The 13,550-nt window shown below is 59.7% G+C and overlaps 1 protein-coding gene across 2 annotated transcripts in view; it reads left to right on the top strand.

Annotated features, from left to right (window-relative positions):
* CTIF (cap binding complex dependent translation initiation factor) overlaps positions 1–13,550 on the top strand; it is a 249,542-nt gene that overhangs the window by 79,265 nt on the left and 156,727 nt on the right. For both annotated transcript variants that reach the window (XM_028524171.2, XM_028524170.2), the window contains exons 4-6: positions 6,572–6,645; positions 7,813–7,917; positions 11,215–11,290. In XM_028524171.2, the coding sequence (XP_028379972.1) occupies positions 6,572–6,645; positions 7,813–7,917; positions 11,215–11,290 (255 nt within the window). The remainder of the gene's footprint in view (positions 1–6,571; positions 6,646–7,812; positions 7,918–11,214; positions 11,291–13,550) is intronic.

The raw sequence follows: 13,550 nt of genomic DNA, 5'->3' as shown, positions 1-13,550 counted from the left end.
GCCACCACAGAAAGGTGGTGAGAGGTGGAGAGAGGGAGGCACACCGGCTTGGGGACCTTGGGACCCGAGCAGTGACATGGTGGTGACCTCCCTGGGTTTCTTGTTTGCAACCTCTACCCCAGGCTTAGAGCTGAAGAGCTCAGTAGCCAGAAAATGCCAGTGCACACAGATTTTTAAAAGGCCCCAATAAAGCCTGCTCTCGTTGGCAAAGGTCCGGAAAAAGAGCCACCTAGCAAAACAGAAAACTTAGACAATGACTGTCTACTCAGGCCAGACAGCCCAGAAAACACTGCGGCCCCGCTTGTGCCAGGCCAGCAAAGACCCGGGGGGAGCCTGGACTTTCTCCCTGGCCCGGCTGGGACAGAGTGCCCCAACCTACCGCCCCGGGTGGCGTCCTAGAAGGCCAAGCAGGGAGAGGCAGCTCTCATCCCTGATGGCCTGTCAGAGGGCCCTTTCCCACCCCATGGTGTACGGGAGCCTGTGGCGAGTGGGGAACTGGACTTCCGCCCCCCCCCCCCCACCAGCGAGGCGCCCTCCCCACCCTGTGGAGATGCGTCAGGGGAGGTCTGCTGGAGAACAGACACTCCTGTTGTCCAGTGGTGACAAGGCCACCTCCGTGGCAGGGTCATCGGGAAGGACAGGAGCCTAGAACTTCACCTCCACCAGGTGTAACAACAGCGCCACCCCTGGCCTGGAAACTCTGAGGCTGTGACCCCTTCGCCTGCCAGAGCGGTATCACAAAAGCCAATTGAAACAGAAGACTTAAATACAGTTCAGAATCTCATAACATATCACGCAAGTGTCCTGATTGCGATCAAAAGTCATTTGTCACACCGAGAACTGGGAAGATGTCAAGCTGAATGAGAAGAACATCATTACTGGACACCGACGCCGAGATGTGCAGCTGGACTGGCATCTAGACTATGGAAAGAACACTCAAAACTCAACATCAAAAACAACCCAATTTTAAAATGGACAGAATACACGAAGACACACGTTTCACCGAATAGGATGTGCAAATGGAAAATCAGCACACGAAAAGATGTGTGAGACCATTACCCACTAGGGAACATCACTACACACCCATCAGAACACACACACACACACACACACACACACACACATATCTTTATTTTTTAATTTTATTTTTTACAGCGCCCAGGGCTGGCGAGGATATGGAGAGGTGGGCCACTCGTACATTGCTGGTGGAGACGTAAAAGGGTGTAGCCATCCTGGAAAACAGTAGGGGGGTGTCTTTAAAAACTCAGCTGCAAGGACTGTATGACCCAGCCATTGCATTCCCGGCTGCTCATCCCTCAGAAGTGGAAACTGATGTTCGCACGGAAGCCTGTACCCCGATGTCTGTAGCAGCTTCAGTGACAACAGCCCAAACTGGAGACAACAACCCACATGTCCTTTGATGGGCGACTGGCTAACCAAGCCAAGGCACTCAGCAACAAAGAAAAGTTAGTTAACTACTGACTCTCAGAACCACCAGGATGAGTCTCCCGGGAAGGATGCTGGGTGGGGAACGGCCAGTCCCCCAAAGTTACATACTCCATGATTCCACCTACGTAATATTCTTGAAGTGGCAAAATTATAGAAGTGGGGGGCAGGTGAGCAGTCACCGAGGATAAGAGTAGGAGGTGGGCAAGAGAGAAGAAGTGGGCGTGGGTATGAAGGGGCAGCAGGCAGGATCCTTGTGCTGGTGGACACCCTGCATCTTGCCCGAGTCAAGGTCAGTATCCTGGGTGTGATGTTGACTTAGGGGAAATGTACTTGGCCGTGGGCTTTACTCATTATCAACCACCTCTCCCTGGTCTTTTGGGTCTTCATTTGAAGACAGTGGGGGTGGAGAAGGACAGGACAGAGCGGATAGACACAGAAGGTCCAGAGTGAGAGACATGGCCTTTCCTGCCCCCGAACTCAGCAGTGGTGCCCCCGGGAGGTTCTCTCTGTGGGCCCCTGCTCTGCCACTCTCCGGCCTCAGGTCGGGGGCCCTTCTGTGGTAGGGGTGGGAATGTCCGAGGTCCATCACTGGTTTCCCACCAGCGTGTCAGGTGCTGTCCTTGGTGCTGAACACACACACACACACACACACACACACACACACACACACACACTCTGTTTCTGCTTGGGCCCCACCCTTCCCCACCACCGCCCTGTGCACTTGGCTCCTTACTTCCTCTCCGCTGAAGCCCAAACCCAAGTCACCCTTAAAGTCCAGTTCAGTTTGGGCCTGAGAGGAGGTTCAGACCCAGCCCACAGGAAGCGTCCGTTTCAGCTTGGGGAATGCCAGTGCCTGTGCGACGAGGGGGGTGGTCTTCCCGCCCCCCTGTCCTGTTCGGCCAGGTTCTGCCCACTTTCTGAATCCATGCAGCCTAGAATTGTCAACGCCTACACACACGCACACACACGTGCACAAGCAAAAATCACTCTTAGTTGTGTTAATAAAGAAAAAAATGGCAGCGTATGAGAGAAGACCCCCGCCCCCAATAAACAGAATTATCTTCTGGAGGGCAGGTCCCCTGTGGTACCCACGTCCCCCACTGGGTGAGTGTTCCCGGAGCCCACCTGTATCGGTGCACCAGCTGGTGTTGTTGTGAGAGGCTGCATTCGGCTTCGGTGAATTTTTTTTTTGAAGACTGAATACATTGCCCATTTCACGACGGATGGTTTACGAGCACACCTGCCCACACCACGCTGACTGTTCAGCAGTTCTTGACCAAAAACAGCCTGAGCTCCTTGTCCCACCCTCCCTATTCAGCCGCTCTCACCCTGAGTGACTGACTATATTTTGTTTTCCTGGATAAAAAAAGTCCTCAAAGGGAAACATTTTGCCAGTGTGGGAGAGATGGAACAAAAAATGGCAGAAGCACACAAACAGGCACCAAAATCGATGAGTTCAAAACCTGTTTTGAGCGTGGAAAAAAATGTCTCCATAGGTGTGTTGCATCACGTGGACAGTACGTCAAAGGTGACTGAAGTTTAAACATGTGAGAATAAACACACAACTTTTATGAGTACATTCTGGTTTCTGGGGGGTGGACTGCAGCAAGACAGTCAGAAAGAGAAGCGGCCACCAGGGTGTGTGCTGTGCCTGCTGGGGGTCCGTGGGGCCCACACGTCGAGGACAATGCGGAACTGAAGGAGTGAAGAAGGGTCTCCTGCTGGGTCTTAACACACAGGAGGCCTGGGGAGCCGGAGGAGTGGAAGGAACACTTATTTGTTTCCCCTGCGTCCAGGAAGACGATGGTGGCCCCACAAGGAAAATGACCCCATGCCTGCGGCAGCTGCGTATGGCCCCGATGCCCCTTCCCAGACGGGCCGGCGTGGGAACCACACGCTACCTCAGCACCACCTGTGCGCCCCGGAGGAAGCCGAGGCCCGGGCAGCCAGGAACAGAAGGCTTGAGGAGGTGGGGGGGGTGGGGTGCCTGGGAACATGCCAAGCCCCGGTCACCTTCTTCCTTGCCCTTAGCTCGTCCCCACCTCTGCATGGGTCCTCAGTGTGAGCCAGCGTCAGGGCGGTTTGGAGGGCGAGGCGGATCGAGCTTCTGCCGCAGAGTTCCAGACACCAGCTTGCAGTCTGCCTGTGTGGGGCGCATCTGTCTGCAGGCTCCTGCCCCGCTGGCTTGCCCGCCTCTCTCTGGGCACTGAGAGGGTTTGAGGAACGGGTGGGGTGCGTGTGCAGGTGTTAGGGGCTGCAGACGTTGAGGGCTGGTGTCCAGAACTCAAGAAGAGGGGATATCCAGGCACGTCTACAGATTCAAGGGCTTGGATTGGATCCGCAGCAACAGGGCGGGGCGGCCTGTGGTCAGCTGGTCAGCCCAGAGATGGGCGAGCGCAGAGATGGGCGTGCGAAGCCATTCGGTTCTGGCTGTCCCATTTCGTGGCAGCGGTCAGTCGCTGCTGAGGGAGGCCCAGCCCCTCTGGGCACCGCCTGGGCCACCACCTCAGCCTCCACAAGGGGCAGCACAGGGAGAAGGCCCTGCCCGTGAGGTTCGTCCCTGTCTGGGCTGAGGCTTGAAGGGGGTGGATTTCTTTTCCAGGTGCCGGACGACTGCTCCAGCCCATTGATAAGAGGCCATGTGTGGTGATTACGGGCCTGTCTATCTCGCTGCACAGACTCCGAGGGCGTGTCCAGACTGTTGCCCTGTGCGGCGGTCAGTGTGTCAAATGGAGCCACAGGCAGGCCGTCCCCTGTGACCAAGATCTCCACAGCCATCCTGGGGGTCGCCTCCCGTTCCGTCCAGCAGGGAGGCCGTCTGGCTCACAGTCCTCGGCGTGTCCTTCAGCGTCTGAGGGTCCTGGTTCTTGCCACAGGCTGCACCTCCTCCGCACACTTCTTCCCTGGAGGTGGTGCCCCCGGGGTGCCGGGCTATATGCAGGGCTGGGGGTCCAGCTCCGCGGTCTGCAGAGGACTCCTGTCCTGGCACTTCTGTGGCTCCGCTCTGAGAAGCCGAGTCGCATTGTCAACGGGGTGGCAATGGAGGCAGGGGGCAGGTCGTGAGAGAGGTGACAAGCCCGAACCCTGTGGAAACGAGAGCACGTCTGTGGAGGCCTCTGGCCTGGGAGACGGAGCAGACCTGGCCAGTCTCGGGGATCAGAGGGTTGAAGCCGTGGTGGGGGAGGGGTGGGTCGAGGAGCCGGGCGTTTGCTGGGAAGAGCGGTGAGATCTCTGAGTTTGCCGGCGTTTGAAATAGGGTTCAGGTTATGTATGCGCAGTTCAGAAGTGAGTTCTCTGAGTTGTTGTAGAATGGGAGAGTTGGGCGGGGGGGGGGGGGGGGGGGGGGGGCGTGGATCGGGGAGAAAAGTGTGCAGAGAGAGCCTGAAAAACTAGACGGGTTGGTTGCCATCTGTGGTGGCTCTGGCTCTAGGTGGCGCGGGTCGGCCTTCTGGCTCTGCCCCTCCGCATCAGGGCCTGGAGACCTCCCTCCCAGAGCTCTGAGTCCTCACCCCAGCGTGAAGGTGGGAACGGAGCATCAAGGGTTGGTCTGCCTCTGCTCGGAGAGGTGGCCTCCCTTTGGAGAGCAGAAACCCCCGCGTGCTGAGGCCAGGCCCGTCTTCTCCAACAACGTCCCTTCTGTCACCCCTTCCACCATCAGCCAGGGGCCTTTTCCCGGGACCCCAAGAGGTCCTGAGGCTGGTAGGTCCCCTATAGGGATGCAGGATGCTGCTTTGGAAGAGGCTGGGGCTCGGAGTTGCAGATGCCCCGGTTGCCTCCCGTAGCTCAAGGCTAACGTCCCCTCTTCCAGACTGGGGAGTTCCTGCCAGCTGTCTGCGAGGGTCCTCGGCCGGCTGCACGGGGGCCAAGGGACCGGCCCAGCAGGAGGCGTGTGTGCCCTGCCCACTGCCCACTGACCTGGAGCTGCCTTCAAGGTGTGCTGCACGCCCCCCCGAGCTGCATTGCTCTCCTGGGCTCACTAAGACCCTCTCGTCCCTTGGTTCACCCTTGTTCTCTCTCTCCACCCACATTCCCCCTTCAGCCCCAGGGCCCCCTGACATCCTCACCTGGGGCCGGAGGCAGCAGCCCAGCACCTGCTTCCCTTACAGGGTCGAGTCTGTTTAATCGGTTGGCAGGCATCTGAGGTGGACCTACTGTGTGCCTGTCTGGGCCCATGTGGGGGCAGCAGAAGAGAAGGTAGCAGTCAAGGAGCTTGCATTTTACTTGGGGTCGTGGATGAACCGTGGGGTCTCTCGTCTCACTCCGTGTCTGTGGGGTTTATTTACATCATCGCACGTTGTCTTAACTCGTTCTCCCTGCTGGCAGTCCTCCGGAAGGGGGACCTGCCTGGATTTGTCTGTGTGGTCAGCAGTTGGCGGGCATCTGGGTGGCTTCCTGCGGGGACCGGCTCTGTCCCCTGTGCTGCGTGCTATCAGTGGGTCTCCCTGCACAGCTCGGTTGTGTTGGTTCCCAGGAGCAGCCCCGGGTCACAAGGCATGTGCACTTCTGGCTCTGCGGAGGTGGAGGTCTGCTTTTGAGGAGCGAGGGCGTGGAGAGCAGCCTGTGGGACGGGCGGCATCGTGAGTGCAGGCCGGGAGGCTGGAGAAGTGCGGGAAGTATCCGAGGGTGGAGGCTGGAGCCCGTGAACTTGGAGAAACTCAGTCACTGCCATAGCCTTGGCCAGTGGGGGCTTCTCGGTGCCGCCTGATGTCAGGGAGTGGGGATGTCACACCCCCCCCCCCCGAGACACGGACCCGCCAGTGCGCCTGGATCTGCAGAGCCGTGACCTGGGCACAGACCGTGGCCGTCAGGCTGGCGGTGTCGTTGGCAGCTGGTCCATGTGGGGGCTTCAAGGAGAGAGCATGGGCCTGGGCAGCAGAGACCGGAGCCGTTTCTGTACCGGACAGCACAGCTCTGCCAAACACCATCCAAGTGAGGGCCCAGGCCTGGGGGGAGGCTAGGGATGCACCCTCTAGTGGTGCCACCCAGCTGCCCAGGATGACCAACCGCGGGGGCAGGGGGGGCCTCTGCAGCCCCCTCTGGGACCGGGCTGTGGAGAGGCCCGTTGGTGCTCAGCATCCTGGCCGGGCGAATAACGCTGCTCCACCCTCCCCGTCTCTTCCAGAACGGCAGCAGAGATAACTCTCTGGACATGCTGGGGACAGACATCTGGGCTGCCAACACCTTCGACTCCTTCAGGTAAGCTCCGACCCTTCCGTGTGGCGTGTGGGCCTGGCTGGGGCCCCAGCCTCCTCGTCCTGATGCCCTGCGGCGGGGTCTCTGGGGGCTGAGTAAAGGTCGAGAGCTCACTGGTCGGGACGTGGAGGGAAGCCAGAGGGGCGCAGGATAGCCTGAAGGGTGAGGCTGAAGAGGAAGGAGGCCAGAGAGGAGAGAAGGAGGCCGAAGGGAGGGGAGGAGGGGAGCGTATCTAAGGGAAAAGAAAGAGAAGGCGGAGAGAGAAGAGGTGGAGACGGAAGCCGCCAGTCCAGCACCTGCAGAGGGACAGGAAGCAGAGGGGGGATGGGAGGGTCAAAGAGGACTGGCTGGGGGCCCCAGGCGGCCTGGGTCAGCCCGGGGACAGATAGCTGTGGCGTCAGACCCCACCCCTGTCACCTGAGGTCACAGCTGGTGGGGCCAGCCGGCTTCAGGGAGGTCTGCAGGGAGGAGGGCGTGTCAGTGGCTCAGACTCTAGAAGGTTCCTGATGGACAAGGTTGGAAGAACAGGCACTGGCCAGGGTTCCTCGGGGTGAGGGGCCAGTGTCCCTGAAGGGATTGTTAACAGGCTCTTGCCATGGTGTCCACCCCTCTGGGAGTGACGGCCTCGGGGGGCCAGGGGGGGCCAGCGGGGCCACGTTGCTCCACTCTGTGTACTCCAGACACACCCCCAGTGGGGGGTCAGGCTGGCCCCGCACCTCGGATCAGACCGTGTGGGACCTGGCACCTCATGCCTCCCCCGCCCCCCCTCCTGGGCTCACCTCCCTCCTGGACCTCAGAGCTGCCTGGTCACCGTTCAGAGGCTCTAGTGACAGGTTTCTGGCCTCCTGCCCCTCCCCAGGCTCTCTCCAACTAGGTGCGAAACAGACTCTCAAGGTGTTTGGGGTGGGGGCGGGGAGGATGCTGGAGTGTACTCATCCGGCTTACCCTTGGGTTTTGTAAGTGCATTACTGTACAGCAGGGTGGAGGAGAGGCGCGGGCTCCTAGGCAGTCCCCATAGCTGACAGCTCAGGCTGCATTCTGAGTGAGGGGCACCTGCCCGGCCCTGCCCTTGGCAGTGCCCTCTGCTTCCTGCCAGCCTGCGCCTGGGGTGGCTGGGCCCCATCGGTAACCGGGTTTGCCTCTCATTTCTTGCCCTCCCTCGCCCTCTAGTGGTGCCACCTGGGACCTGCAGCCCGAAAAGCTGGACTTCTCCCAGTTCCACCGGAAGCTCCGACACACCCCCAAGCAGCACCTGCCACACATCGACCGTGAAGGGTAAGGGGCAGCTGGCCCTGGGAGGGGTGGGCTGTTACATAGGGGAAGGGGGAGGTGAAAAACAGCTGTGGCTGTATCAGAGCTGAGGGGGGACCTTTCCCCGGACAGGAGGGGGCTCCTGCAGCACTAGGGACATGCAGACGACCCACTGCCCCAGACCTGCAGGCTCACTGGCCTCCCTCCTGAATCCCTCCAGCCACACTGCCTGCGCCCCTCCTGACCCTAATCAATAGTCTGGTGCAGGGGGCCCCACGCTTGATCAGAACCACCCCGGGGGCTCGTTAAAACACAGATCCCCAGGTCTAGCCCCAGGGTCTCCGACTCAGGGGGTCAGGGGTGGGGCCCGAGAATGTGCATGTCTGACAGATTCCCGGGGACGCCGATGCCGCTGCCCCTGGGCCCCTCTCTGAGAATGCTGGAGTACCGGCCGGTTTTACACCGGGTTGTCTCTCCCTCCGGCCATTTCGTGCACCAGCGCTGCCTTCCCCTTCTGAAGAACCCTGTCCTCTTGGGTTTTTATGGGGGTTTCATTGCATAGTCATGATTGATCAGATCACTGGCCATTGGCCAGGAGAGAGTCCCCTCTAGAGCCCGAGCAGCCGGCCACACCCCCTCACCAGCTGCAGGCCAGGCTCACCTACTCATGCACGGGAGCCTCTGGGATTTGCTGACAGGCAGCGGGGGTCTCCCACAGGCCCCTGGTCCTGGCCAAATTCTGTCTCCTCCTGGTTCCAGGGGAGTCCAGGTGCAGCTTCCTGTGGCCACCTTGTGGCTGGGCCAGGAACTGTGTCACCTTCAGGGCCCTGCTGCGCTGGGGACAGACTCCACTGAGGGACGCCCAGCCGCTGCAGCAGGCGGGGTACCACTCTGTTGCCAAGGCTTCCCGCAGCCCGTGTATCCACGGAGGGACAGACACGGGGAAAAAAGCTGTTGCCTTGGAAACTGTGCTGGCAGCAGTGACTCAGCTTGTCTCTATCACCCTTCTGCCCTCCGAGCCTGCAGTCCTCCAAGGGGCTGTGAGCCCCGGATAAGGAGGGTCCGGGGCCCGGGGGGACACAGCCCTCCCTGCACACCACCCGCTGCCGACCCCTGGGGCTGCTGAGGTGCTAATGAGAGGCCATGCCTGCAGGGTGCCAGGTTATACACACATGTGACTTAGGGGGGGTGGCGTCAGCAGTTCCAGTCAGCCCAGAGTCCCCAGGTCCCCCCTTCCTCGCTGCCATGGCACGTACGAGACAGCGCTGAGTGCAAGCAGCCGGGGACGTCACAGGCCAGCCTGTCCCTTCCAGGCAGACTGGTTAGTGCGAAGGTGGTTGGGTGTTTCCAGACCCTCCTCCGCCTCCTCTGCAGCCCAGCACATCACGAGGCCGGGGTGGGGGTGGAGGTGGAGAGGGCAAGGACTCCCCTCTTTTCCCTCCTTATGCCCCTCCCGTCCCAGCTCCACCTGCCAGACCCCGAGCTGTCCATCTAGCCCTGGCCCTGCAGGGTCATTTTGCCCCTTTAACCCCTCCCCTGGCGCCCCACCCCCTCCCCACTGCAGCCACAGATGCGGATGTGCCTGCTGGCAGCCTGCGTGCGCTCAGCTCCTGGCCTCTGCCCTCCCTGCTGCCTGCTGCTCGGGGCACTGTCCCCAGCTCTCTGCTCTGCCAGCTCATGACCCATCCCCCACAACCGTCCCCTTGCCCAAACTGTCTGGCACCCCACTCTCCTGGGTTCCTGTCATGCCCTCTCTTACCCCCAGCCCTGCACTGCCGTGATGCCACGGGTACAGCCTACCCAGTGTTGACACAGGGGCCTGCCCCGGCTGGAGCCCACACAAAAGCCCTTGAGAAGTGTGGGTGTAGGGCATATCCCCTGCACCCAAGCCTTTGCTCGTTTTTGCAGCCACTGGGTCTCTCTTCCTGGGGTTCCAAGTTGGCTCTGTGTATAAGATGTTCGGAACACTTTTCTCGTGCTGCCCCCTACTGGTGCTCAGGCATACTGCCCTGTCAGATGAGAAAGGGCTGGTTTTCAAAGAGCTGTGAGCTGCCTGGGGGCGGGAACCAGCCACGTGTGTTTTCCGTGACTCCGAGGGAGGTTGCGGGGCCCAAAACGCAAGAGATGGCTGGCGCACATGGAAAAATAAACTAATTACTCTGAAGTCTGAAAGTAGCTTTAACTCTGCAGCTAGAAAACGCTGCCCCTGAGCTCCTGGGGAACCCCGCCATTCCCGAGTCAGTAATAATAAAGTAACAATAGTCGAAACTAATACTGTGCACAGGTCCTGGGCCCATTCCATTCTAAGTGCTTGCTTCGTACTCCCGGAAACCCACCACAGCCCAGGGAGGCAGGGGCTGTTACTCTCTTCACTTCGACAGATGCGGAAACTGCTCCTGGTAGAAATGAGAGCCCAGGCTCCTAATGGGTCACTGTACCAGGCCCCTCCTCCCCAGTAGCAGTAACAACAGTAATAGTGGTGGGAGTGGAGGCAGTCCTGGTAACAGCCATGTATTTACTTTATTATGTTGTTATCTTTCTATCCCCTATATTTACCGTGTTAAACATGGTATATCAAATGTGTGTGTGTGCCTGGAAAGGTTCTAAGCACTTCAGTACATTAATTGAGTCCTCCATCTGCCGTATCAGGTCCGGCACTATTAATCATCCCAGATTTTCAGTTGAGGAAACAGGTACAGAGAGTTTCAGTGACGCCCACAGAGTCCCCCAGCCAAGGGATGCACCTGGGGTTCCGCCCCTCTAGTCTGGTGCCGAAGTCTGCACCGTAAATACGCAGGAGACGAGGACCTTGGCAGTGACTCGGGGCCGGCCTCTCTGGCCTGGAGGCTCACCTGCCCACAGAGGGCATGAAGACAGAGAGTGCTGCTGAACTGGCCCAAGGCAGAGGGAAGCCCCCTCAGGTCCCGTGCGACCCTGAGAAAGTTGCTTGGTCCCTCTTCACTCATTTTCTCTTCGGTGCCTTGGCCTCGCAGAGCTGTGGCGGGGTTGGGGGGAACCAGCAGAGCCCGGGTCTTTGCCTGGAAGGTCCAAGGAAACTTCCATGCCACTGCCCTAAGGTGGTCACAGCATTCCCATCTGCAGGAGCCCTTGGTCCCCGACAGTGGCGGGTGCTGCCAGCGGGGGGTGGAGGGCAACAACTCCAGGGTCTCAGGTCGGTTCCTCCTAGGGCGACAGGCTGATTCTGTGGACCTTGAGGGAGGGCAGGACCGGGTGTCGCCTGACCATCCCTTCCCTTCCTGGCCGTGACAGGACCCATGGGTGTGCCACCCTTTCAGCGTCTTTATGTCTTTTCTGACCCAGGTGTGGAAAAGGAAAGCTGGAAGACGGGGATGGGATCAACCTGAATGACATCGAGAAGGTCCTCCCAGCCTGGCAGGTAGGTGCAGGGGCAGAGTCTCCACGCATGCCCCTCCCCCAGGTCCTGGTCCTCGGCCTGGGCAGGGCCTAAGCACTCCTGCCAGCCCCTAGTCCTGATGAGGCGTAACCGGATGTGCCGCCCTGGTACGTGGGGCAGGGGTGGCTGCCTCATGGTCCAGAGTGTCCCACCGTGATGTGTGTGCAGAGGGCCCCAGTGGCCCCCAGACTCGATGCCTGCGGTGGATCTCCAGGAAGCCCCAGCTGCTCTCTCACTGGGAGTCACGCACGGGGCACATGTCACAGTGACCTGTGCCAGGTGGGAGTGCCCCCGTCAGAGCTCTGATGCTGGCATGCGGGTGCCTGTCCATCCTCTGCTCCAGCCCGAGCCCAGGACCCTCTGCCTGGTGATCCCCTCTGGTTGCATCTCCACAGCATGCAGTGCACCTGGGGTGGGGGGTCATGCAGTGCGCTCTCTCTCAGGGGACCCCGTCCGTGGGGCTGCTGGGGCTCAGGCCCCGGAGCAGCCAAGGACCCGGGGTGGCAGGGCAGACAGTAGGTGCCCACGTTTTTCCCAGCATGCTTCTCCGCCTGTGAAAGCATTTAGGGCTGATGCTGCTGATGGTCACTGCCCCCAAGGTCTGCTTCCCCCTAATGGTAGCTGAAGACCAGGTGAGCTTGGGTAGGTGAGAGCCAGCAACCAGATTTTGGCATCCACACACCATCAGCAGCTTCAGCTAAGCCGAAGCTAGCTAGCACTGCTCCCCAAGAGCCCTGATCTGGGGAGGGGAAGCTGGCGGCTTTGGGCATGGTTGACATGGTTTCAGGGGTGTGGGGGGCGGGGACATCAGTCACGGTTCCAGGCTGTGACGCCATGCAGCTAGGCAGAAGCTAAAACCCACACAACTGGGCTTAGAATGGTGCTTAGGGGCCCCACCTGCATTTTCGGCATCTCTATTGTGAACTGTGTGGGGGATGGGAGGGGGACGGCTGGCCCACTGTGGTGACAGTGATGTGGACATTCCAGCCCTGATCTTTTGTAATCCTGCCCGCAGTGTGGCCGCAGGGTCAGGTGCACCTGGTGCAGAGGCTCTGCGGACAGTCGGCTGCGCTGCAATCTTCTCCCACTAGAGGGCACCAGCACACCACTCTGGAGGCTCCCCAGTCTGGTGTTGGCAGTGGGAAGTCCCTTGTCCCCAGCAGCTTTGGTGCTCAACATGTAATTGTCCCCAAAATGGCCCAAGCCAACACTCAGGCCCTTCCTCCCAGAACAAAGAAGAGGATGAGGCAGTAAAAGAGGCAACCACGCAAAGGTGTACTGAAGCACCTGTTTGGCCTAAGGCCTGACATTCCTCCCGGGAGGACCCCACACGCACTCCTGAGACCCCAGGAACACACAGCAGCTCCCAGCAGGGCACACCTTTTAGGCTTCTGTCAGCTGCACAAACGAGGAGGGTGCTTGCCCCCCAAGGGTGCTGGTGGCGTTCCCCATGGCAGCGTGGGCCTTGGGGGTTACAGAGTGTTGGCTTCTGCCCATGGATGGAGGGCCCTGGCAGCCCGTGCACAGCAGGGAGCTGGGGGATCCGTGATCCTAGCCAGCTTGTGCTCAACCAAGTTCAATGTGAAGCCAAGGAAATGGACTCCGGATAGTTTCTGGCCTCCCCTTGCACATCCCCTGCCTCACCTCTGGCCACGATACCCCCCATCCCTCCACCCCCACTCCTTCCCACTGAGGTTGGTGCTTGAGGCTGCTCCGTGGGTTACCGGAGCCCAGGGGGCCCCCGGGGCTTTGGGGCCGTGCGGAAATAGTGCTTCCCTCTCCCACACCACCCCGGGGGCCGCTGTGTCGTCTACGAAACTCCGGTTGAAAGACGTTGTTGCTGAATTACTCTGTGTCTTGCCCAAACTTTCTGAAAGGACATAGTTTGATCATTTTTCTTTGAATTCTCAGCCAGACAAACATTATGTCTTCTGTTTTGGGGGGCTCTTTTTCTTTTCTTTTTTCTTTTTTTTTTTTTTTTTGGTCTGACTATAGGAACTGCATAATCCAACCTATTTCCCTTTTTGCCTTCCTGTTAGGAAATTTTGAGACTAAACTCTGTGTCCGCCTGCCGTGAACTCTGAGCCCACTCTGACCTGGTCAGGTGCGTGGTGCTGACCTCTGGTGACTGACCCCGGTTAGCCAGACACAATGTGCAGGTGCCCCACAGGGAGGCCCGAGCGGCCCCCACACGGAGCAGGAACACGCCCGAGTCGGGTGGGGTTTCTGGGCCTGATGAGGC

Source organism: Phyllostomus discolor, chromosome 9, assembly GCF_004126475.2.
Source record: "Phyllostomus discolor isolate MPI-MPIP mPhyDis1 chromosome 9, mPhyDis1.pri.v3, whole genome shotgun sequence".
Classification (NCBI taxonomy): domain Eukaryota; kingdom Metazoa; phylum Chordata; class Mammalia; order Chiroptera; family Phyllostomidae; genus Phyllostomus; species Phyllostomus discolor.
The sequence above is the reverse complement of the archived record's forward strand: the minus strand, read 5'-3'. Positions and strand labels throughout refer to the sequence as shown.